Source organism: Trichechus manatus, unplaced genomic scaffold (genome assembly GCF_000243295.1).
Source record: "Trichechus manatus latirostris isolate Lorelei unplaced genomic scaffold, TriManLat1.0 scaffold00217, whole genome shotgun sequence".
NCBI lineage: Eukaryota > Metazoa > Chordata > Mammalia > Sirenia > Trichechidae > Trichechus > Trichechus manatus.
Window position 1 is genome coordinate 951924 of NW_004444153.1, and position 26832 is coordinate 978755.

Sequence of the window (26832 nt, forward strand, 5' to 3'; positions counted from 1 at the left end):
CATTTAAAATCAGAGATCATGCAGAATATACAACTTGAAAAAGAAACTTACAAATGAAACATATTGTAAATGTGCCTGAACAGAAGTCTGAGTTACTAAAAGCTTAAGTATGAGTTTAAACCAACATAGTCAAAAAAATTCAGAGTGTATACTGACTTTCTTCTTTAATCACCTCTGTGCTGAGGTACTGTGTTTGGTATAATTTTCTAAGTAGCACCTTCATAGAGACGAATTATGAGGATACTTCCATTATTTGTGTAAAAACAAGAGTTTGCCACTCATTCCAGTATTACATTACATGTACATACACTGTTACATAGACTTGCACCTTAGGCTTATTTTGTTCCCATTGAATAAACTCATACTTGACTTCAAAGAAAAGGAAAATCCAAAATCTCTGTTTTCTAAAGGGCAGAAATCCTTTGTGTCAACTTGTTGACCCTTTTCTCTGTAAGGCCCTATTGGGAATCTCTTGTAACATAATGCAGAGGACTCTTCCATGTGTTGATGTTGTTTACACAGTGAGGTATGCCTGGCTTGAAAAAAAATCGCATAAACGCATGAAAGATTACGGTCCCATTTCCTGACAACATAGAAGATGATTGATAAAAAAGGAGTCTTTGCTACCCAAAAAGAAAAACAAATTAAATATTCTGCCATGAGGGACACTTTGAAAATACTGAGGGAAAGGAAAAACGGAGAAAGTAGAATCTAGACTTATGTGCAGAGATGTAGGTCTGTGGCAGAGCAAGAGGGTCCTCCTTGAATCGACAAGGGGTTTGCTTGGGGGAATTTCCTGTCCAGCCCTTTATTACCCAGGGTCTTTGTAGATTGCGATATGACGCTGGGCTCCCCATTGGGCAGTTCCCGGGGAAGGCAGTGGGGAATTCCTACACTGTCTCCCAACGTTGCAGAAGGATCTGTTTCTCAGCGCTCTCCTTTCAGGTTGGCAGGAGCGGTGAGCCTGACACTTCCCGCAGATGGGACAGGCAAGCTCTGTGGCCGTGTAAACACGCTGTAACCAAGTTCTTTGCTGATTTTAAGAGTTTTGTTTGCTCCCAAGAAGCACTGACCGCACTCAATTGTCTAGTGCTTGCCTGCCCCAAGAGAGCCTGGGGGCTCCTTTCCCTTAACCCAGAACTGGCAGCGGTGGGGGCGGGGAAGAGGGGATGGGAGGGGGTAGGGGGGCAGTGGTTTCCTAGCGCACAGCGCGAAGTTACTGAGTCGCTGAATGGGGAGCGCTGCTGTCCCCAAGCCGATTGGTACTTCTTGTCAGGAAGAAACGCGGAGAGGTGGGAGTGCCTGGGGAGGGAAACAGGCGGTCCCTACCACAGGCGCGGGGAGCTCCCTTTCCGCCCCTCCGCCTGCTTTCCAAGCCTGGGCTCTTAAGAGTGGCTGAAGCTCTGGAGCACTTCAGGAGCCTGTGAATGAACCCTCCTCCTCTTCCTCCTCCTCCTCTTCGCTGAGTCTCCTCCTCGGCGCTGACGGTACAGTGATATAATGATGATGGGTGTCACAACCCGCATTTGAACTTGCAGGCGAGCTACCCTGAGCCTTTCCGGGGAAGAGCTCCGGGCAGGCGGGCGCAACAGCCGCGAACGTTAGGTGCTGTGGACAAGCGCTGGGACCGGAATCTGCGGTCAGCCCCGCATCCTCCCGCACGGTCCCGCACCCTCCGCACCCTTCCCCAGGCGACCGCGCTTCCCATGTGACCCACCCCGACAACGCCGGGCCCATTCGCGCAGCGCTGCAGCGAAATTTTCCCCTACACTCTGCAATAAGCCGCCTTTCAAGGTAATCACGTTTCTTTTGTTTCCCCTTTAAAAAAACTTACAGAAAAAAACGCTAGCTTAGTGAAAAAGAAGTACATTGCAATTGGTAGAAAGCTTTATCTAAGGCAAATGGAACTGGCTGTAAGGCTAAGTTAAGAAAAATGTGTGCACGTAAAAATGCAGGTAACTTTTCAAAAGAACGTTTGGAGAGAGGAATACAGAGGGACCGTGGTGCTGAAAAAGATCCAGACAAAAGAAGCCCGGAGTGGGGTGGTGGTTGAAAGACTACCAGAATTGGGGGAAGGGAGGGAAGAGAACTGTAGAGAAACCCTAGGAAAGCCGTGGAGTCTTGAGCAGGAAAGGAGGGAGGGACCCCCGATACCTTGATATTTTTTTTTGTTAACCTGCTCGAGGCAAAAGTTTGAATGGACACTCCTGAGACTTGCATACATACAAGTCCTTGACGCCGCCTTGGTGCAGGCCACTTGGTTTTCCGGCCCCCTGTGTGTGGTCAGTGCCCCGCGTTCCTGGAAAGCCGCTCCCCGGGGCAGCCCCGAAGCAGCCCCTGACAGTGCGACCTGGTGCCCGAGCAGCCCGGGACCTGCGCGGACTTGGCCCCCTCTGCCCACAGGCAGTTTGGAGGGAGGTCCGGCTGGGGAAGATGCAAAGTCCCCAGCCAGTCTCTTTGGCAACTCCGGGGCTGTCACGGCTCTCTCCTAGTGCCCTGGGTTCTTTTGTCCAGCTCGTGGTGCGTAGGGGCGGGCAAAGAAGGAGCTGGGGATGGGGATGGGGTTGCTGGAGCGCCGCGGAGGTCTGGGAGGCGCCTAGGCGGGAAAAGCTTGCCCCGAACTAGCAGGGATGTGCAAGATTTTTTTTTTCTTTTTTTCTCACCCTGGAGAGCTCCGTCGCTCCCGTCTTAAAGAGCAAACTAGGGCCTAGAGCGCTCTCTAGACAAAGGTGGCTGGACCCGAATCAGGGGGTCTCTGGGACCAGCTCTCTCGCCCCGGCCGCAGCAATCCTCCGTTTCCTTCCATCTCCCCACCCCCTCCCAGCTCCCTGCAGGAGTTGAGCAACTTTGCTGGCGAGTCCTGCGGCCGCGGAGAGAGTGTGCCGGGAGCCCCGGGGGACGCCCTCGGCTAGAGCTGTCCTCCGCCCTGCGGAGGCGAGGACGCTGCAGGGCGACATCCCTGGTGCGTGCGAACCGGGGGCGTTCGGGTTGTCCCGGCTCGTTCTCTGTGTCACAGCGTATGGAGCGATCAACGTGTTAGGCAGCGGAGAGCGGGGAGAAAAATAGTGTCATAGCCCAAACTATGTGTTTTCGGATCCAGCTGCGCCCCTAGCAAGTCCTGCATGTCCCCGGGAGATGCTGCGGGAGGGGGGATAAATCCATGCGGCGCCTGGAAAGCTGCCCCGCCGCGCGCACACCCGCAGGCAGAAAGGCAATCTCACTGTCTGTCTCCCGTTTCTCATCTTTGTCTCTCTCTCTCTGTCTCCATCTTCTCTGCCTCCGTCTCTTTCTCACCGGCATCCCCTCCCCCACGACTGACAAATGAATGGCTGGTGTGAAATCCCTGCCTCCTCTGTCCGCGGACGCCGGCTGGGAGGGGAGGAGGGAGGCGGTACGTTCCTTCGGATCTGCCCCCAGTTCCGCGCTTCGCGCTTGCAGAACCCAGATGTCTAGGAATAGGGACTTTTGTGGCGGGTGTGGGCGCCCCCTGCTGGAGAAATCCAGGACAGGTGGAAAAAACGAGTACCCCAAATGAGGGCGTTCTCCTTCACAACCTTATATTCAAGGATGAAGAGCCCTAAATTTTCCACTCCAGAATCTGCAACGCAAGTCTAGGGGTTTGGAGGATCTGGAAAGGAGACATTGTCTGTACGAAGTGCAGAGGCGCCTTCTCCAGGGTCAGCTGGAATCTGCCCGGCTCTTTGAGGAGGAGGCTGCAGTTTGATGAACACATGGCCAGGGGCGGATCCGGGTTTTGTGGGGCCTGACGCATATACAATCTTGGGCGTCTTTGAGAAAGGTACTATAAAATGCCTTCCTTTTGCAAGTTTTACGAAGGCTTATGACCATATGAGCCCAATGCTAGGGCCCAGGACTCTTCAAACGAGAGACCCCAGTCCAAACCTTAAACTTCAAGACACACGTCGAACGTGGATATTGGGGAGAAAAAGAGCACCAGGCTGAAAAAGAAGGGAAGGGAAAGGAAGAAAAGGGATAGTGGGGGAACTTGAAGAAGAAAGGAACAGATGGGGGCAGTTGCACACTAACAGCCGGGAGCTGACCGGAAGGGTTCGTTTCCAAGTTTTGGTCTGAATTTCGCGGCTCATTTTAAGATTCTCTTTTAATTCCATTAACGATAACAAATGCGACTGGAGTGGCGTGCTGGGATGGGAGGGGAGGGAAGGAAATAGATTGAGCGGAGATGGTCTAGCCTGGCATAGAGAGGCTGGGACTAGGGGCTGCTCCCGGACCCGCTCAGCCCGCGTCGGAGGACGAACGGCGCCGGGCGCTCCCCGCAGCGCAGGAGTTCACCAGCCACCGCCACGTGGGCTGGGGTTTTATCTCCCGGCCCGAGACGGGTGTGACTTCCTGGGCTCCCAGACAGCTGTACGGTCGCACAGGCTGTCCGCGCAGCCTGCAGGCTGGCAGGGAGCCTCCCGGGTCTCCACCCTCAGAATCCAGTGGGGGCGGGGCTTTGCTTCTTCCGCGGGACCCGGCCGGGGCGGGGCCGGGGCGGGGCCGGGGCGGGGCGAGACGGAGCTCCCACTTTGCGGTGAGAGCCCAGCGGCGGTGCACCCGACGCTTAGGCAGCGGGCTGCGGCTGGTGTGAGCTCGGCTTTCATCCAGACGGCGCTAAAGCGCTCTTACTAAAAGAGTATTTAAGGTTTTTTCCTGCTGCTTGGGGGTTGTAAGAGGGGTATAGAATTGACTCCAAGCCGAAAACTGAGACAAGGGTTTATCCGGTGCTGCATATACTGACTTAAAATACATTCAGGTCGGTCCAAAGACCATTTTTATTCAAATACAGGACTAATGACTTTCCAGACTGCTATAAGGAGTTCGTCTAGAATTGGTAAACGAATGCCATTTGACAGGACTGATAAAACTCCAGCCGGGCAAAAATGAAGAGATTGCCGAGACTCAGAGATCTTGTGCACAGGGAGCCTTAGCGTGGGCCCGGCCCATAGTAGGAGCTCTATACATATTTATGAAATGACTGAACGAGTGGCCTGGGGATGGACTCTGCCACTTAAAGCTGTATTTCAGAAGTGTCCACGTGGTCGGTTCATCTTTGCAAAAGAGTTTTAATGATCTCCGAGATCATCTCAAATTCTGGTATCTAATCCCTTTTCCCCTTCTGTTTCTCTCCTTCTAAAACTGTGACCTAAATTATTTTAAGTACTAAATTCTCAGTTTACTGCTTGGCAATTTTGCCAAACTCCATCTTGAAAATATTCATATAAAGTCCTAAAATAGGATGTAGTGAGTTTAATATAAAACTATCATGAAGGTACCAATGAAAACAACAATTAGTTTTCTGAGATAAAATCTCTCACCGGTTTGGGTAATATCTAACTTGGGGATGTAAGAGCAGCATACTAAGAAAAAGGGCTTAAAGAGTCTGACTTCTAATTCTGACTTTAAATAAAGAAAGGAATACTTTACAATTGTATGTATGTGCCTGTCCTGACTAATACTCCAAATGGTTCCAGTGGATTCCAAAGTGATTGAGCAATTACTTCCTCCAGCAGGAACTCCACAGTACTTAATCTTGTGGATGCTGGGAAGAGGGATGAGATTTAAGACAATCATTTAGGATTTATGAAAGAGTTCAGAGTTTGGTTTTTTTCCCTTGGTAGCTTAAGAACAATGAAAAGTACTTTCTAACTTGTATTTTCTGCTTTTTAAAATGGAAGTTTGAAAAGAATCTCCCTAGATTTATATATATCTACATGCATAGGTTTCTTTGTTTTTCTCTCTGCTTACAAATGGGAGTGGAATACCTGACATTCTCAGATACCTATATCTGCATACTTGTAAATGATCTAACTTTGGTTTTGGCCTAAAAAGCTAACTCAAGGCTGAATATGATTATGTTAAAGATAAATCCATTGTTCTCTCTTTTTCACATTATTGTGCTTAAATTCTTTGTGGTTAATGATTGGTCACTATCTGACACTAACTGAGCATCGGAGGTTTTCAGGGCACAAAGACCAACCAACGCTGTCTCTACAGTCATATAGCTAATCTAACCTTTCCTAGTGGAGTTTAACTATTGTTGTTGACCTTATTCATGGACAAACAGCACTAGATACTGTATTTAAAATTGGATATTGTCCTGTAACAGAGCAGAATTTCTCAAGACACATGGTTCTTTTGAAGAGAAGAATGAATGACTGTAGTGGGCCATTATTTCACCACCTACTTAGCGAAATCAGTTAGGACTGACAAAAACGCATTGTTAGGGGTTACTGGCTCTGGTCTAAGAAAACATGCTGATTGTTACATAGATCCGCACCTTACCAGAAAACACGAGGCCTGCACGCTCTCTGATTTGGAATCAGAACAAGGGGGAGTAGAGATAGATGTGTTGGCAGGGGCCTAGCAAGGATAAGAACACCCAGGGTCAGTCTCTAAATTGTGCCCTGCCACCCCAATTTCAAGATGAATAGACATTAATAGCAGCAACTCGTGAATACAAACACCTGCCCGCCTCTTGTCCGGCTGCCTCAGTCAGGCACCTTTCATATTTGTGGCACCTCAGAATGTCATTCCGTGCCTCATCTGGTGTCCCTTTGGACTTGAGCTCAGGGCAAATGCTCCCCTCTGTGGGCCACCCCCTTGCTACACCTCTTTGTCTTGGCCAATCTCTACTTTGGTTAGTGAATTTTTGCCAGTTTCCTCCTGGAGCCTAGACTTGATAAATTTTATATATATATTTATATGCTCACACACACACACACACACACACACACACATATATATATATATTAGTCCAGGGTTTTTAGACGCTAGTAAACTCTTACACTGAATGTGCCAGTATTTCAGTGGTCAGTGCAAAGAATCTTTGTTTAATGTGTTTGAGAGTTAGATTTCCTGAAATTCCTCTGGATAGGTCTATTATCTGTGTTGTTATTATTAGCTACCGTGGAGTCAGCCCCCTAACTTGGCTACCCCACGCACAACTGAATGAATGTAGATCACCGACCTTTCTTCTTAGTCTATCTTAGTTTGGAAGCTCCACTAAAACTGTTTCAACATCGTAGCAACACGCAACCGACCACCAACAGGCAGGTGGTGGCTGCACTTGAGGTACATTGGCTGAGAATTGAACCCGGGTCTCCTGCACTGAAGGTGAGAGTTCTACCGCTGAACCACCAATGCCTCAAAAAAGGTATAAATGCATTATCTACAATGGTGGTGCAATGGTAGAATTCTCACTTACCACGCAGGAGACCCTAGTTGGAATCCCGGCCAACGCACCTCGTGTAGCCACCACCTGTCTGTTAGTGGTAAACTGCGTGTTGCTATGATGTTAAACTGGTTTCAGTGGAGCTTCCAGACTAAGATGAACTAAGAAAAAAGGCCTGGTGATCTATTTCTGAAAATCAGTCAATGAAAACTTTATGGATCATAACTGTCCCATCCACAACCTATCATGGGATGGCACAGGACCGGGTTGTGTCTTGTTTAGTTGTACACAGGGTTGCCACGAGTCGAGGGCTGACTCCACAGCAGCTAACCACAAGAAAGATTTAAATTTACACCTATTTCTGTAACTATATACATCTTACCTAATTCTTCTAAGGATTTTAAGAGGTGTTTATGTCTATAAAAACGAGATTACATAGTTTATAATAAACACATATACAACATGTAGTAAACTATAGTCTTTTTGTTATTAAATTGCTGAGTTAGATATTACCTGTGGTGTAGCGTAATGAGCACTGACATGCAATTAGAAGGTTTGGGTTGCACTCACCAGCTGAGAAAACTAGGTTAAGACAGAATTTCTGGACCTTTAGTGTCCTAACCTATTAAATGGATTATAAAGATTAAAAGGATGAATACCTGTGTAAGGGCTTTGACAAAATGGAAAACTCTGCAAATAAGGGGTGTTAATATATTATGTCCAAGGGACTCATATTGATCAAATTCTGTAATTTTGATAATAACAGCATTACCCTAACCATGTATTTCCTTCTAAAATAGAAAATGAGTCATATTATTTTAAGAATTGTGTAGTTTTAATGAACAGAAGACAGAGTCCAGAAATAGACTCAAATGGACATGGGAACTCAGTGGAAAAGGAGGATTATTCAATAAACAATTTTGTAGCAATCGATTGGTCCTCCCAAAATAAGAATCAATCTCTACCTCATGTCTCACCCTAAACTAAATTTAACTAACAGTTGTCATAAAGTCAATTCTGACTCATGATGACCTTGTTTGTCAGAGGTAGAACTGTGCTGCATAGGGTTTTCAATGGATGATTGCCAGGGCTTTCTTCTGAGGAACCTCTGGATGGACTCCAACTTTCAACCTTTTAGCTAGCAGCTGAGTGCTTTAAATGTTGGCACCACTCAGAATTCCAAAGTAAATCTAAGATGGATCAAGTACGAAATGTAAAAATTAAAATTTTTTAAATAAAACGACTAGAAGAAATCATGGGATTTTATTTTTAAAAAAACTAGGAGTAGAAAAATCTGTTCAAAGCAAAACAAACTCCACAAGCCATATTAAAAAAAATGATACATCTAACTAACAAAACAACACATTTGGAAAATATCTGAAGCATACAAGAGACAAATTGCTAACTCTTTTGACATACCAAGAACTTTTCAAAATAAATAAAAGACCAAAATCTATCAGAAAAATGAGCAAAGATTATGTACAGGGAGTCTCAGGAGGAGAAAGATAAATGTTTTCTAATCAAATGAAAAGTTGCTCAGCTCATTCATAATGAAAGAAATAGTAATTAAAACACCAGTGATATGCTGCACCAATTTTAAAAAAATCAGGCCAAAAAAAGGTAAAAGAGTTTGATGAAAGTTTACGTTGGTCAGGTTGTAGAAAAACTGGGTCTCTCATATACTATTGTGGGAATGTAAATAAGTCCATCTTTAGAAAGTAATTTAGTGATAGCTATCAAAATTAACAACAACGACAACAAAATGCATCTACCTTTTGACCCAGGAAACCCTGGTGGCATGGTGGTGAAGAGTTCGGCTGCTAACCAAACGGCTGGCAGTTCGCATAAACCAAGTGCTCGTTGGAAACCCTACAGGGCACTTCTCCTCTGTCCTATAGGGTCGCTATGAGTCGGAATCAACTCGACAGCAACAGGTTTTTTTGTTTTTGTTTTTTGAGCCAACTCCACTTCTAGGAATTTGTCATATAGATGTTGGTACAAATGTCACCCAGGACAAATGGACAAGGATGTCCATTGCAGCATTGTTTGTAATAGCAAAAAATTGGACACACCCTAGGGGCTCATTAGTTGAGAACTGGTTAAGTAAAAAATGGTACATTTATATGATGGAACACTATTTAGTTCTTAAACATAATGTAGAAAAACAGTATTTTCTGATTTAAAACATTCTCCAATATATGTTGTATTTAAGTGAAAAAAGTAATGTGTCAAACAGTATATATAATATACATCAAATTATGTAAAAAATGAGCATATATTCGTTCATTCATTCATTCAGCAAATATTTACTGAGTCTCCTGGGCAATGATACAGCAATAAATGAAACATCAAAGACCCTGTTCTGTGGGAGCTTATATCTAGAGAATGGAGAAAGACAATTCTTAAATAAATATATAAAATAGTGATGTGTGCCTCGAGGAAAATAAACCATGGTATTGGGAATAGAGAACGCGGACTGTTTTATACAGGGTCATGAGGAATTAGGAACAGGGGTTCACCAGGCAGAGGACAGAGCAATGCTAAGTGCAACAACGTGAAAAAGCTTAGTCAAGGCCAGGTTCAGGCATCCAGCTGCAGATTAGCGATAAATTCATTTGAGGCCAATACACATGTGGAGTAAATTCATTCAATTTCATGCCTAAAACATGAGATTTCTTTCTTCATTACAGCTATTCCTCCTGTGAGAAAGAGCCCAGGAGCAATATGATAGCCAATGTTTAGTACATCCATTTTGTGGCTGAGGTATCCTAGACAATTGGTTGTCCAGGGTAACTAATTAGCAGAATGACTGGAAGACAAAACCACTGTGTCTTTGTCCTTAAGTCACCCTTGCTTAGCTAGGCTTCTCCAGGATCGAGGGGTGAATATTAAATATCTGTTTAATAGAAACTTGGCTCTCGCCTGCTCTGAGGCAACTCATCCCTGGCATGGCCCTTATCCTCTCTCAGTCGTTTCTCATGGATAAGAATTCAGCACTGTGTTGACCTTGTCTCTTGTGTCTCCCAGACAATTGAACAGTCTCAGTCAATTGTACCTTGATTGTTCAATGATTTTCTCCTCATTGACTTCACTGGAATAGAGGGCTAAATATAGGCACTGGCTCTCCTATCTCTCAGGTCTTTCCATGGAGACAGACTTGTTATCACTAACAGACTGTGCTTACAAGACAGAAATGGAAGAGCAGAAAAATAGAAACGGGGGGGTTGAAATGGGAGAGTGGTGCTGAAAACAAAGCTAGAGGCTTTAGGAAGTTTCTCATTTAGTAAGATCAAACAAAGAAGGCAAATAGCATTCCCTAACAATCAAGGGCGTGGGCATAGCTTGAGGAAATTAGAGAAATGGAATGAAAGCCCATGGGCTCTGAGGATGAAGAGGTAGAAATATAGCTCTATAGCAGCTAAAGGCAGTAAAAGCACTCTGCGATACTGACTGTTGTTGTTGTTAGGTGCTGTTGAGTCGATTTCGACTCATAGTGACCTATATGACAAAGTAGAACTGCCCCATTGGGTTTTCTAGGCTGTAATCTTTACAGCAACAGATCTCCATGTCTTTCTCTCACAATGCTGCTGAGTAGGTTTGAACTGCCAACATTTTGGCTAGCAGCTGAGCACTTAACCATTGTGCACCAGGGCTTCTTGAGATATTTACTGAGGGGATATATTAAAAAACAAACAAAAACCCAACAAAACCAATTGTCGTCAAATCTATTCCAAATCATGAAGACTCCATGTGTGTCAGAGTAGAACTACGCTCCATAGGGTTTTCAATGGCTGTGGTCTTTTGGAAGTAGACTGCCAGGACTTTCTTCTCAAGTGTTTCTGGGTGGATTCTATACCCCAGCCTTTCAGTTAGTAGCCTAGTGCTTAGTCTTTTGTGACGCCCAAGGACAAACCATCTTTAATTCAAGGGTTGCAGACTCAGGTGTCTATAGGGACCAGATACAGAGTGGAAATGGATGAGAGGCTAAGTGGGGCAGTGATGGCCTGGAGGGCACAGGGCCAAACAGAGACTCGCTGCTTGGTTAACACTGATGACTTACTGCTGGGATATGGATCTAGCATTGCCAGATCTGATTTTTGATGAGAGTCAGCGATCTGGGATTTATTGTGAACTTTTCCAATTTTTAAATCTTGGTAACTTATTCAAACATGTTTATGCAAGTGTATTTAAAACAGGACTGATCTCTCGTTTGTATTTTCAGTGCACTGACTTCCTTCTCTAGATAAGCTTTAGGGGCTATGATGAGTATATGTGTTATGCCTGTATAAATGAGGTACCATTTCCTCCCTCCGTTAAAAAAAAAAAAAAACAACACTGTTATAAAGATCATGTATGGCTCAAAGAGTTAGACTTTTGAGTCTTGGTAGAAGGTTAGGATTCCCCGTAAGAATCATACTTTCTCCTCTGGTTTTGTTAAGTGATCTGACACTCTAGCTATCGGCAAATATCAGATACTATGGAGTCATAGTGGATCCCTGGTGGTGCAGTGGTTAAAGCGCTCAGCTGTGAACCAAAAAGTCGGCGGTTTGAACCCGCCAGCTGCTCTGCAGGAGAAAGATGTGACAGTCTGCTTCCTATAGGGTCGCTATGAATTGGAATCTACTCAAAGGCAATGGGTTTGGGTTTTTGGTTTTTGGTTTTTTTTTTATGGTATGGAGTCATGTTAAATATTCCACAGGATTAATTAAAATGTGCTGCAAGTGTTAATTAGCCTACAGGCCCATATTCACAAATGACTGTTGGCACTTCCACTTCAAAGTGCATTTCTGAATAGCACATGGAGGCATTGGTTATTCATTTAGTCTGCAGACATTCCTCAGGAGTGTACGCTGGACCTGACACTGTGCAAACACTGTGGGATTAGTAAATTGAATAAGAGACAAGCTCGGCCTTCCAGAAGCCTACTGTTTTATAGAAGAGAGAAAATATGTTCAAAATTAATGATTCAGAGGACATAGGAACAAGTTACAGGACAATTCATTGTCAGTATAAGTTGCACACTGCTACTGGGGTGGTAGCCCAGGTTTTGATTTTCAGATCCAAGAGTTTCAAATACTTTTGCTTTTACTATTAGTGATACAAAACCAGAAAGAGAAGATCTGTAGAAATCCTGAATTAGTAATTTTAACAATAAATATTGAGTATTGAACACATTTTGACACTGAGCTGTACTTTATATACATTATTTTTATTAGTTCTCACAAAAACACCAATGATTAAGTACTAATTTTCACTATTAAATAGCTACAGAAAATGTGTTTAGGGAGAGTTAGTTACTTACCAGAGTCACAGACTGTAAGCGGAGGATGCAGAACTTGAATTAACTTGAATTCAGGGCCATTTGACAGTACCGCCCAGACTTTCAATATTATGCTTTAAAGGTTTCCTGAAAAACGATAACAACAACAAACAAACCAAAAAAAAAAAAAAAAACAAACAAACAAAACTGAGAACAATTTTTCTTAAAGGAAAATAGGAAATTATTGTTTATAAGTACAATGAAAGAAAGGTTTCTTATTTGGATTCAGTTAATATTCATGAAATACGTTTCCTTTAACAGTATTTTATGATACAGTCTAAACTTTCATTTTGCTTAGAAACTTTAAAATAGAGAGTACGTGAAAGTGATCTTTTTTTTCTTTCCTTGAAATATTTTAATAGCATTAAGATGTAGGTGAATATTTTCTGCTTGCTATGGTATCTTATTAGAAACTAAGAAATGCAGAACTGCTTGGAATTTCCCAGTTAGTGTTTAACAAAGTCTATTAGCAAATACCAGTAATGATTTGGTAAATAATAAACATAGTTATCAAGGTTAACTTAGGGTTATCAACTATATACTTTCCATTGTGGGTTGTCCAATGGCCTCTAGGTGAAAAATGTCATATATAATGTATTAGGTTATAAAAAGTTCCTTCAGAAAATATCTAGAATTAAAGAATTTTATAACTTTGTTTTGTTCTAACATCTTTTTAGATATATAAAATAAAGAAATCAAATGCAGAAGAATATTAAGGAAAAAAGCATAGCTGTCATATACTATGAAACTGGACTTGAGCACAAATTAGACTTGGATTCTTTTTTTTTTTCAATCTACGTTTCCTAAATAACACAGAATTTAGACGTTTCTAAGGAAGGTGTAAGGAAGTTATTCAGGGTACCAATTATAGTATGTGTCAGGATGCTTTCAACAGCAGTAACAAAAAGTCCCAATTTAATTAGGCTTAAACAAAAACTGATCTATCATTTCATATAAAAATAAGTCAAAAGGTAGGGCCCACTGTAGGTCTAACTTTTGAGGACTTAAGCCCTGTCCTTCCTGATTCTCAGCTTTGTTGACAGAGGCTATCTCATACACTCATGTATGCAAGATGGCTACAAAAGTTTCAGGAGAAATATGCTATCATGTCCAGTGAAGAAAAACAACCATCTCTCCCATTCTTCTTATGATGAATATACCTTTCCCAGGGGCAACCAAGCAGAGATACCTCACATCTCATTGGCCAAAATTGCATCACCTGCTCATTCAGAAACATGTCACTGGCAAAGGGAATGAGACTACTGTAATTAACTTAGGATAATCAGGATCATCCCCTTGTGGTTGGGTTGAACCCACTCTCTTCTAAAACATGTGGCCATGTGAAGAGGTAAGATATTGGAATGGAATCAGTTTTATTCAGAAGGAGAAAGAGGAATGGCTACTGGGTAGCCAACCAACAATGGCTGTTATGAAATGGTTCTAAATGTAGCTGAGAAGGCACAACTGTGGAGAACAAATAATCTTCTCAAGTTCCTCTGAGACTGGTTCTTTGACTTCTAGATGGTCTCCAACACTGGTATTTATCCTCCTCATAATCATATCTTCTTAGAAATTTGAGTTGAAGGGGGCCATTCTGAGACTCAGATTGCTAAATGCCTTGCTTAAAGTCACATAATAAGTTAATAGCAAAGCCAAGGCCAGGGTTTCTTGACTTTCAGTACAGGGTGTTTTCTTTCATTCTTTACCCCTGAGGTTTTAGAATTGCTGGAACTGCTTTAAAAAACTCATGGCAAGCATTGGTCTCTTCTGTAATTAACAACTCCTTATAACACATTTATTTTGTTTGTTCCGCCACCTAGAAACTATATTGAGTCTGTGCTTTAAAAAGCCTGCTGAGGTCCTTATCCTCTGTTTTTATACCATGTACATGAAACACCAACGGGTTCCTCTTTACATTTGATACAAGTTCATTCCTCTCAACATCTCTCTCCATTGCTTCCCCATCTTCTCTTGTTCCATCCATGACAAGCTTCCTGTTTCTAAATAGACTTTGTGGTCACCCTCCCTCTTTGGGCCAGATCCTAGCCTCTAGTTACTTAGGTTGTGGTCTGTATTATTCTTCCTACTGCCTACTCAGCTGTAGCTGTCCCACCTATCCACATTGTTATATGTCCCCAAATTGAGTTCTGGAATGATTTTGGTAACTACTGCATTGGGTGAGATTCAAACTAATAATTAAAGTGTTGAAACAATTTCTCCTATTACATGTTCCCTCCTATTTTTACAATCCAAGAGAAGCTGCTTTTTGTACTTTTATTACATACAATGCACTAATAAATAGCATGTGATTTATGGCTTGTCACCAACCTGAATGCTTATGACTTGCTTTGCATTTTTCTTTATTTCTAGGACAAGATGTTGATAAATATAAAAAGCATCTTATGGATGTGCTCTATCTTTGTAGCAACCCGTGCACTGCATAAAGGTGAGTGTGGTAACGTTTTCGTTGGTGCTATTTGAAATTCAAAAGCTGAGTACTGGGAAATGGAATGGCAATATGGAATCACTGCGAATAAAAGATTAATTTTTGGTCTATTCAATGCTGAAAATTTCCAGCTAACAATATTATTTGGCTGAAAATAGTAGTTTTAAATAAATAAATCAAAAGAAAATAATGAACAGCATGCTAAAAAAGCAAGTGGACTTTCAGTAACTTCCCAGAGTACTTTAAAACTGTGGGCAGAGGCTCACATCTGACATGGGGAATATTCTTAAAACCCATCTTCTTCAGTACTACTTAAAGATTTTTCTATAAAAAATACAATCATTAAACATGTAAGAGTATAGAGTTTGAAAAGAGTCAAGAAGATAAAGAGAAGGCTGACAAGCAAGTTTTTGCCCCATTTCTCTCTTTCTCTTTTTAAAGTAATTAGACAAGTGCATATGTATTGGTTTCCTTAGCTTTAAATTTTGTATCCACCTAATGAGGGTTCTGTGATTCCAATTTTATTATTTAATATATTCAAAGGAGCTATAGTAAAGAACTTGAGGTAAACAATAGCGAGTTTTAGTGATCTGGCTTCTGCCTAGTATACTTCTCTACACTGAGCTTCCACTTCTTCCCCACACTCAGCCTATGCTTCAGATGTTCTAAAACAATTTGCAGTTTCATGCACAGGCTTTTCTTTCTTTCTGTCTTTCTTTCCTTATTTATTTCCTTCCATCCATCCCTCCACTCATCCATCCATCCATCCATCCATCCGTCCATTTATCCACCCATTAGCAACATTTTTTTGTGTACCTTCTATGTGCCAGGCAGTGTTGTGGGTATTTGGGGATACCACTGTGGACAAGTCAGACAGTGTCCTAATTTTCATTAAACTTAATCTTCTAGTTATAGGAGACAGGCAATAAACAAGTAAGCAAATGAACAAGCCAGAGAATAGGCTGAGTTGGGGAGAGGCCTGTCTTTCACCTTCTAGCAGAGTGCCTGACACATTTTCAGCACTTAATTATTTTATGTGTTGAGTGAATAAGTGAAGCAATAAATAAATGAACAAATAAATGAATGTCTCCTTGAGTAACCTAGATGGCTATCAGAGTATAGGCTCAACAGATCTGTTAACAGCCTAGGAGCTGTCTTCTTGAATATCTTTAGAAAGTTAAGTACTGGTGAAGGTCACAGAGAGGAAAGGACAACAGCATTCAGTGAGGGAGGGCATAGAAAGAAGATATGGAGAGAAGAGTTGGTTTGGGTGGACAGTAACGGAAGGGGAATTACAGAGAAAGTAATAGGAGCACCTTGAAGGACAGGGCAGTTACCCTTCCACTTTAAACAAAATTTAAACTTTCCACTTAAAACAAAGAAACAACTCACAAAAACACAATGGCGGGGGTGGGGTGGGGTGGATTACTTACGTGGTAGTTCCTTGACAGTATTTTAAAGTACTAATAATAACTAAAAATATTGAGTAATTTCTATGTGCCAGGCCCTGTTCTAAGTATATTACGTAGTTAATTTATATAATCGTAACTTTCCAATGAGGCAGATACTTTCATTATCCCCAGTTTGCAGATGAGGTTACTGTAGCACAAAGAGACTTGGAGACATAGTTAATGTGCAGGATCACACAGCAAGCTAGTGATGGAGCCAGGAGTTAACCCAGGCAGTGGGGCTCCATGGTCCATGCCCTTAATCACTGTATTATACCTTACTCCAAGAATCAAGTCCTTCGTAAATTCACGATTACTATCAAGAGATATAATTAATTTTGGGCCAATTTCATAAGAATTTTATTTTTTCACATTAGAGGCAAAGTAGAAAATTTAAGATTCACACAAAACAAATTTGCCGAGTCCATAGTGGGAGTGGGATACACAGTAGTAATCTGTGGAATCACCACAAATACTTCATCTTAAGGTTTTCTCTGTTCTACAAACTACTCAAGAGGTCAATAACTAAAATGAGTGAACACACTGTATACTGATTACTGGCTTTATGCTAACACATGAAGAGCTTTTTGCTTCAACAATTCCCATTATATCAGGTGACAAACAGTCCTAATCAGTGATTCTCTAGCATTGACCTAGTTATTTGACTATTCCTCTAGTGGCAAGAAATGGAATCATGCACAATCTCGAGTCATTGAATGAATGAGATTGATATTTACTATTTGAGAGAGTGATACATTCCCATGTTCTCAATCTGACATCTATTTGGCCAAGGTTTCTGTGTGTGTGTGTGTGTGTGTGTGTGTGTGTGTGTTTGGTCAAATTGTGCAAATGGAATTTACTCATCCTTACTTGGCAGAATTTACTGAGAATGAGAGGTAATTGATCATTCATTATTTAGATCTTTCTCTCTTCCTGTAGTCATTTAGACCAAAACCATCTGGTGGGAACAGTGAGTTTTTGTTAGGATTCATTTTTATTACTTGCATTGTCAGAGTTTCAAACAAGTTCCTGCAGGTAGCAGAATTCTTTTGTTTTTGTTTTTAGCATAACCTATAAACATGATTTGCTGAACTACTAAATTTCTTTCATAAAATATTTAGATTTAGTGAACTTAGTTCTTGTTACCCAATGCATTAAGACCCAAGATTTCATACACAAAAGATCTGACCACACAGCTTTTTGTTAATCTTGTTGTTAAGACTAGATTGTACATGAATATGCATGTTTATACAACCAAAGCTTTTAATGTTATTATATCTGTAAACATTTAGACCAATAAATAGCCCTTGGGAAATTTACTTTTTTACATAATTTTGCTCCAATGTATCTTTTTATAATCATGCAATTATTTAACAGTGCCCTAAAATTCAGAAATCTGCCTATTAGATAGATTGGGCTGGATCTTGTGTCTGCCCCAACACATCTAAAATTATGAAAAGAAAGTATTATCTACTAATAAATATTAAGGAATTAAAAGTTATTTACCTTATACTTGTTTTGAAGGAGATGATAAAGAATCTCATATTTTATACCATAATTGAAGTTGATGGCTAAACTGTTTATTCCCCATGAAAAAACAGTATTTTATTTGTGGTGAATAAAATCATCTAATTTTTCAGGAAGCACGATGGAAGGATTTCACAGAACACAGCATGAATGTAAATGAAGAGGTTTTAGCCTGCAGAATCCTCACCCTTTACCCTCCCAAATTCGAGATAATCTTTGTGCTATCATCATCTCCTTAACTGGGTCCAAACTGAAGAAATATGAAACAAATAAGGGTCACCCTCAGGGAGTCACCTGTGGACTTTTTGAACTTATTTTAAAAATCATGAAATTTCTAAAAGGTTTTAGTTCAGATAGTAATGAAAGAATTATAGAAATAGGATGAGTATAGACTCTGGAGGAGTCTCTGGATAGTGCAAACAGTCAAAGCAGTTGGCTGCTAACTGAAAGGTTAGAGGTTTGAGTCCACCCAGAGGCACCTCGGAAGAAAGGCCTGGCAATCTACTTCCAATACATCAGCCATTGAAGACCCTATACAGCACAGTTCTACTCTGATACACACTCTGACACACCTGGAGTCACCATGATTTGGAATGGACTCTATGGCAACTGGTTGGTTAGACTCTGAAAGGGAACTAAGACTTCTTATGATATTTAATTTAGGAATAGAGGAAGAACCCAATCAATACCAAACCTAAAAGATTATTCAATTAATGGTAAATAGACATCCGTTCTGTCACTGGCCAGGCATGAGCCTGAGTGTCACTTTCTCTAGGTGGAGCATCCTTAGTGAGGGAATAAGCCAGTGTCACTCTAAGGTTACGTTTTAAGTAAGACAAATTTATTTTGTCAGCCAAAGTGGCCATTGAAAATGGAATTATTCCTCTGATCTTATATTCCAGAATGCTAATAGTCTCAGTAACATTTTAGAAGAGTAATTTAGGGCAGCTAATACACAGCATATAAATTTTACATTTATTTAATCTTGTTAAGTACTTTTGGACAAGCTATATATTGATTAATAAAGTGATTTAAAAAATATCTCATAGCAATGATCATTATAAGTTTGAAATAATTAACGATCTCTATCGAAAAAAAACAAAATTAAACCCTTTGCCATCTAGTAGATTCCGACTCATAGTGACTCTATACAATAGAGTAGAACTGCCCCATAGGGTTTCCGAGGAGCTGCTGGTGGATTAGAATTGCTGACCTTTTGGTTAGCAGCCAAGCTCTTAATCACTGCACCAACAGGGCTCCGATCTCTATTATAGATACACTATATATAATACTGTATTAATTATTTTAGATTTATTTGTGTTATATATAAGGTTTTATAGGGCAGTCTTTTTGAAGCTAAATTTCAATCTTTAACAATAGAAAGTATTTTTTTAAGTATAATCTCTATAATATCTTCCTGCAGTTTTCAAAATGACTTATCTGCAACTGAATCATGAGTCTATGTAGAAGCTTTATCATTTCAGATGCATGTTCATATTGAGATGTGTGTTACCAATACTTTTGGCCAAGAACACACACTAAGTGTTAGATATACATCATTCTGTAAGTTAAAAATCATTATATCACTCCACCTAGTGATTGCTAGTAACTCATAGACCATATTTTCATGAAGTGAGATTTGCTTGTGCAGTAACAATAATTTATATTCTTATTACCAACATGTTTTTTTAGCCCAATTATCAGTCCCCTGTGGCAGGGAGGTGGATTTCTATAAGAGTGAAAGAACATTTCTTTTGCATGTAGCGAGGCTGAATTGTAGTCAATGTATTCTTGATCATTAAAAGTTCACAGGCTTAAACAGAGAGACATTCTGCAGATAAATATTTAAGAAGGGCTAGGTGAACAGTAGCCAACTTTCCCCTGAGGAGATAATCGAGAGGCAGTGTTTCACTGCAAAGTGATTGCAGCTGGATTTGCCATTATGATGAAAACCTTTGGTTCAAACACAGGACCAAAGGGAATGAATCCTTTAAGTATTAGACTTATCCCAGCTCCAATCCAGTGATGCGCTTTTTAAAAAAATTCTCACTTCCTTCTTCAAATTTATTTTCCTTTCTTCTAAGATGATGTGGGAGTTAAATGTTTTTCATCTTCTGACCTGTAGACATAATTTTTTACTTTTCAACTACTTTTTATCCTTTTGCCTTTGATTGCCTTTTTATGCTTGCCTTATTTTACCACATATTTTGTTCATGTTAAACACTTACAAATATGTGCTTTAAAATGGATGCCATACTTCAGTACATAAAAGGAGCATTATTAACCTCTGTCTTTGTTATAAAACATTATTGAATGATATTCTCTGTATGTAAAATAATTCTCATTGTTTCACATTGAAAGTACAAACCAAATCACTGTAAGAATTTCTTATCCATTCACATATTTAATACGTTCAGTTGTTGTTGTTTTTTTTTCTTTTTAATACTGTCGATCTGGTGTTTTCTCTTTCCTCTTAGTCAAAGTGGAAAAAAATCCTCCTGTTAAGGGCTCCCTCTCTGGAAAAGTCAGCCTACCTTGTCATTTTTCAACTCTGCCAACCTTACCACCAAGTTACAACACAACCAATGAATTTCTTCGAATCAAATGGTCTAAGATTGAAGTGGACAAAAGTGGAAAGGATTTAAAGGAGACTACGGTTCTAGTGGCCCAAAATGGAAACATCAAGATTGGCCAGGGCTACAAAGGGAGAGTGTCTGTGCCTACGCATCCGGAAGACGTGGGCGATGCCTCACTTACCATGGTCAAGCTGCGTGCAAGTGACGCGGGCCTTTACCGCTGCGATGTCATGTACGGGATTGAAGACACACAAGACACCGTGTCGTTGGCAGTGGATGGTAAGGCTTTCGGAATCTGTAAGAAGGTAGTATAGCAGGATACCTGATTCAGAAGTACTGTGAAGGGGCATTCGAAGTAACTCTGTTATCCAAGGTTTGGATAAGTGGAAAAAACATCAATCAAATCTCCACTCCATGTCTTTCAACAAAAATGAGGTGTTTGTTTTTCAGTTCTGGGGGTCAAGGCAGGTGACTTTTTGTGAATTAAAAAAAAAAAAACAAGTTGATTGATTAAACGTAGTAAAGTATATTGATGTTGTTATGTGCCATCGAGTCAATTCTGACTCATACAGACTCTATTTGACTGAGTAGAACTGCCTATAGGGTTTTCTAGGCTGTAACTTTACAGGAGCAGTTCACCAGGTCTTTTCTCCCACTGAACCACTGGAGGGTTTGAACCGCCAACCTTTAGGTTAGCATCCCAGCCCTTAACCATTGTGCCACCAGGATTCCTTAGTAAAGTATGTTGTTGTGTGCTGAGTATACTGGAAATAATGAATACCTCAGGACATGGTAAACAATTCAATATTCATTATTTCAATGTTGAGATCTAGCAATGATTATTCTTCAAGGCCGTAAAGGCTTGATCTACCTTTTTTTAAATACATATTTATTTATATGCCAACTTATTTTCCCCTTGTTTGCTCCCTCTCTTAATATCATTATTAAAATCTTTGAGTTTGCTTTTTAGAAACTTAAATTCTATCTTACGTTGAAAAATAAAGTATTTAGTAAGTACTAGGTACAAATCGGAGTCCTGGTGGTGCAGTGATTAAGAGCTTGGCTGCTAACCAAAATGTCAGCAGTTCGAATCCACCAGCCGCTTCTTGAATGAAGCCTATAGCGCAGTTCTACTTAGTTCTATAGGGTCATTATGATTCGGAATCAACTCAGCGGAAATGGATTTGGTTTGGTTTTTTGTATGGTACATATTACAGTGCCTTTAAAACTCCAATATTAAATAATTTTTGAGTTGGATTAAAAAAACGAATTTAGTACAATGTTTTTTAAGGCTAATGCACTGGTTGTTATCCATTAAGTCTTGTAATGAGACATTTTAGTTTTATCCCTTTTCAGTGGTAGTTTATATGTCATTCGAATTTAAGTTAGGAGACAAAGCAAAGAAAAATTGCTTTAATTGGATATGCACATAATGCCATAACTCTTGGAAGGATATTATTTTGGCAAGTTATTAAGCAAAATTCTAAGACCCAGACATGATGGAACAGATTTTCTTCTAACCTTCCATTTTCCTATAAAATATTTACCTTTCAGAAATATATACAAAGGGATTTATTGAAACTCTTTCTTGTGTAGCCAAAAGGAAATACTTTGAATTTCAGATGCAACATATCAACTTTCTGAACATCCTTTTACATTCAGATTCTATTGCTTCCTTCTGTAAATCTGTTTTTATCTTGTCTGGGTATCCATTAAATATCCTGGGCTCTTTTAACCTTTTTATTATTTATTTTAGTTAACCTAAGATTATTCTACTGTGATCTCTTTTATTTTATATATATATATACAGATATCTTTTTTCAATTCCAAAAGGGGTCTAACAGCTTCTTACAATTTTTGTTATTAAAGAATTAGCAGTGGATTTGCCCTTTGCCCCTCTGAAACAATGAAAATCCTCCACCTAATCTCCTTAGCCCCATGGGGTCTTCAAATTATTCCAACAATTACACATACTTATACATCCCTATCTTGGTCTTGGGGGCCCCTTTGTGCCTTCTTACCACCAATCTTCAGTGTAAGCATAGGATTTTTAATTACCTAGAAGGCTATTTGAAGCTTTGATCATCATAAATCTAATTTAAAATCATCCAGATTCTTGCTTAGGCATTAGAGATTACAATAGGCTATCTCTCATACTTACCAGATAGCACCATATACACTTCCTGGCAATTTATAAAGGTTCTATAAATGTACAAATTTTCTGAAAGGCATTTAATTAATATTTTGCAAGAGTTTCTGTTCGAGGCATGAAAAGTCAGAAATGGGAAAATGAATGTTAGTTGTCAGTGTATTTACTTGGTGCTGGGACATGTCTTTTTCTGTTGACACTGATCAGAGGTGCTTATCTATGACCTGACTAGTCCACTCCCCATAGTTACTTTATTGGCAGACACTCGACTTCCTTGAAAGAGAGAGACCATGAAAGGAAGGTCATATGGGAAATAATCTTATAGCTAGAAGTCAGACTGTGAGTGATGCACTGTTGTTAGCTCCAGGAAATTGCTAGGAATAAAAGGAGAGTGGAAGATATTTTGGGAACCACAATTCATTCCAAAAATAACAAAAAAAGTCATCTTAAACAAATGATTAGAATAATTTTAATCTTCATCTTAATGAAATCTCATTGTAAAACCCAGTTGCCCCAGTTTCTGTTTTCCACCAACTTCCCAGGCTTGACCAACTTTGTGGGCTTGTGGAAATGAGTCACCATTTATTGCAGCTAAAAAAGGAGATGCTCTTTTTGTAGTGGAAGAAGAGGACCCAAAAGCTCTACCCCTTCTGCTCTTCTCTCACCCCTTTGACTATTCCTTGAGCCGTGGAGACCAGAACCACTAGTTTAGGCAACCCTTGAAATATAACAAAGTGGCATTTGAAGCAAGTACCGAGTATCTTCATACCAAGGGATTCCGGAGAACTTTATTTCAGGCCTTTTTTGGGACAAAAATCTTATGTTTTACCTGTCATAGCAAAGACCTTAAATTATGCTGGTTAGGTACTGAATATGATTATACCTTTGGGTAGTAGCCTACCCAACATTTTTGCATCCTCTGCTTAATTTGACCTTCACATCAATCAAATCACATAAGCAATATTAGTTCCACTTTATGGGGAAGCAAATTAAGGCTCAGAGAGACGGACTTGTATGTGATTAAGGAGCAAAGTAGGGACTGAAGCAAGACTTTTGATTTATACATGGTACAGTGTCTTTTCTAGTCTAGTGTATTGTCTCAAGGCCCCTAGGTGCCATAGCAGTTTGCAATCGGCTTCTAACCTGATGGTTGGCAGTTCAAACCCATTCAGCGACGCTGCGGAAGAAAAAGCTCTGGCAACCTGCTTCTGTAAAGGTTACAGCCAAGAAAACCCTATGGAGCAGTTTCTACTTTGTAACATACAGGGTTGCTATGAATCAGAATTGACTTGATGGCAACAGCCTTGGTTTTTAGGCTTTATATTGTCTCAGGAAGTAAATATCTCAATGTTTTATGTTTGGAGGAAGTGGTGTTAGTGAATGTTTACATGGAACGTGTGAATGTTTCATGTTTCTATAGAGTTGTCTCTGGGAAATATCAGGAGGGGAGTTGTTCTTGTGGTCCTCTTAACTCTTGTGTTTACTGGAGCATCTACTCCCTTTAAGTGCCCGGTACTTCCGTGATAAATATCGCCTGTGATTAGGACAACTACCTACCACTGAGTACTTAGTTACTTAAATCCCCTTCTTGGATTGTTTACATGTTAACAGAAAATTCCTGGCTAGGAAGCTTTCTAATGGAAAGGAATGGGAGACCTAGGTGATAGGCATTTTGGAGCTCTTCAAATCACCATGAGGGCAACTTGGCATAATTCTAGCTTTGTTGAATAAAAAAGCATTACATCATGTAAACATAAAGAACTATCATGATGTTATTACCATTTTTCCAATTAATTTGATACATTGTTCCAATGAGAAATTTTGCACAATATGGTGAAAAATGTGAACATGCTCCTAATTGCTTGCTGCTGTCTTTGCAGGGGTTGTGTTTCACTATCGAGCTGCGACCAGCAGGTACACTCTGAATTTTGAGGCTGCAAAGAAGACTTGTGTGGATATTGGTGCAGTCATAGCAAACCCAGAGCAGCTCAGTGCCGCCTATGAAGATGGATTTGAGCAGTGTGACGCAGGCTGGCTATCTGACCAGACTGTTAGGTGAGAGGTCTGGGGGCTGCAGACTTTAATTCATTCATTGAACATGAGAGAAAAGTGCCACTTAGTATTTGTTTATTTCCCCAGATATCCCATTCGGACACCCCGAGAAGGCTGTTATGGAGATATGATGGGGAAGGAAGGAGTTAGGACCTACGGATTTCGTTCTCCTCTTGAAACTTACGATGTGTATTGTTATGTGGATCATCTGGATGGTAAGATGTTTACATTCCTATAGTTTCAGTCACATGAAGAAAACTGAGGGAAAGACACCTTGAAATATTACAAATCTTCGTTTTTTTTTTTTGGATTCCAAACAGCAGCATTATTCTAAATGACTGTACGATTCTGTGGTAAAATAGGCTTAAATTTAAGCAGAAGGAGAAGGAGGGGTGTGTAAATGGTTATGCAGGTTAGAATCGTCTTTTAGTTAATGGCAGGGTTTCTTCCATCATGCTGCTGTTGGACTATTTCCAGTACACTTTTAGAGCATTAAGAATAGAAAGCTGTAAGGGTGGTACCTATTCTAGTGAGAACTTCAGGTACAAATTTCTGTGATGACAAGCTGCTGGGAAGCCAAGTAGTGATATTTGCAATAAAAAAATTAAACACCCCAAAGCTCAACTGAATAACCTTGTAAACTAGCCTAGGAGAGATTTAATATTTCATGTTTCCTCTATGTATTTTGTTGCACTAATATGCAAAGTGATCATTCATTCATTCAACCAATCAACACAGTAAAAGAACACCTACCGTGTGATGGTGCTGTGGTTAAGAGCTCGGCTGCTAACCAAAATGTCGGCAGTTGGAATTCACCAGCTGCTCCTTGGAAACCCTATGGGGCAGTTCTACTCTGTCCTGTGGGGTCGCTGTGAGTCAGAACCGGCTCGACAGCAATGGATTTTTTCACTGTGTGATAGGTACTCTGCTAGTCATTAGAAATATGAAACCAGGTACCATATAGCCCTTGCATTAAAGGCACTTTGAGTCCAATTGATTTGGGCACTATCGTTTCTCACTCAACATAAGTCAGAGGTTCCTAAATACAGACGTTTGACTTTAATAATGCCAACATTGTCTAAAGGGCACAGTGCAGTTTTATTATAAAGATACATGGAAGAGAAATTTTTGGTACTTTTGAAATGGGGTTTCATTTGTGTTAACAGATATCTTACTTCTAATAAATGAAAGTATGGAGCTGATTCATATTTTTAATTTTGGCTGAGTACACATGAAAAAGAATGACCTCGGGCTTCTAATGTATAAGATCAGGAGGTTGGACTAGATAATTTCTGTGGTCCCTTCCAACATTAAAATTCTGTGATTCTCTGATTCTGTGAATTGAATTAACAACTTGAGAGACTGGGAGTTAGAAAATAAGCAGTTTATATTTTCATATACCCTTACTAAATTTGAATAGGAAGCCCTGCTTCCAAAAAGGTTGTTTAATGTGTGTTTCTCTAGCATCTTAACATTCATATTACCACTATCATTCAAGACTGGTAAATGTATTTTGTAAAGAAAAATTGAGACGCTAACAATTTTAATTTTTATATAGTGACAAAGGGAAAACATCTGTAATATCTAAGCTATGGTCAATATATGTAAAACCAGAACTTCTCTTTTCCCTTTATTTCAAGTTTTATTGACTTTAAAAAATGTATATACATATAGAATAGGAGATAGTAGGAGAATCTGCTTCTACAAAATACATCTGGCTATTGCTATTTCAGTAAGGTAGAAACTTGTATCCATCACTATTGCTTTAATTTAGAATAATATCCATCAGAGTGATAGTTACAAAAATTTCTGGAATGCTGGTGTCTTAGTCATCTAGTGCTGCTATGAACAGAAATACCACAAGTGGATAGCTTTAAGAAAGAGAAATTTGTTTTCTCACAGTCTAGTAGGCTAGGAGTTCAAATTTAGGGTGTCAGCTCCGGGAGAAGGCTTTCTCTCTGTCGGCTCTGGAGGAAGGTGCTTCTCATCAATCTTCTCCTGGACTAGGAGCTTCTCTGCCCAGGAACCCCAGGTCCAAAGGACACGCTCTGCTCCCAGCACTGCTTTCTTGGTGGTATGAGGTCCCCAACTCTCTGCTTGCTTCCCTTTCCTTTTATCTCTT

The 26832-nt window shown here is 40.3% G+C and overlaps 1 protein-coding gene across 4 annotated transcripts in view; it reads left to right on the plus strand.

The window, feature by feature from the left end:
• The first annotated feature begins 1558 nt into the window (after positions 1-1558).
• The window catches only part of VCAN (versican), a 125823-nt gene continuing 100549 nt past the window's right edge, over positions 1559-26832 (plus strand). For 3 of the 4 annotated variants that reach the window (XM_004388838.2, XM_004388839.2, XM_023742785.1), the window contains exons 1-4: positions 14889-14958; positions 20411-20788; positions 24539-24713; positions 24798-24925. In XM_004388838.2, coding sequence (XP_004388895.1) covers positions 14889-14958; positions 20411-20788; positions 24539-24713; positions 24798-24925 — 751 coding nt within the window. Of the gene's footprint in view, positions 1795-14882; positions 14959-20410; positions 20789-24538; positions 24714-24797; positions 24926-26832 lie in introns of those variants that run through there. The other variant, XM_023742784.1, reaches the window with a different exon arrangement.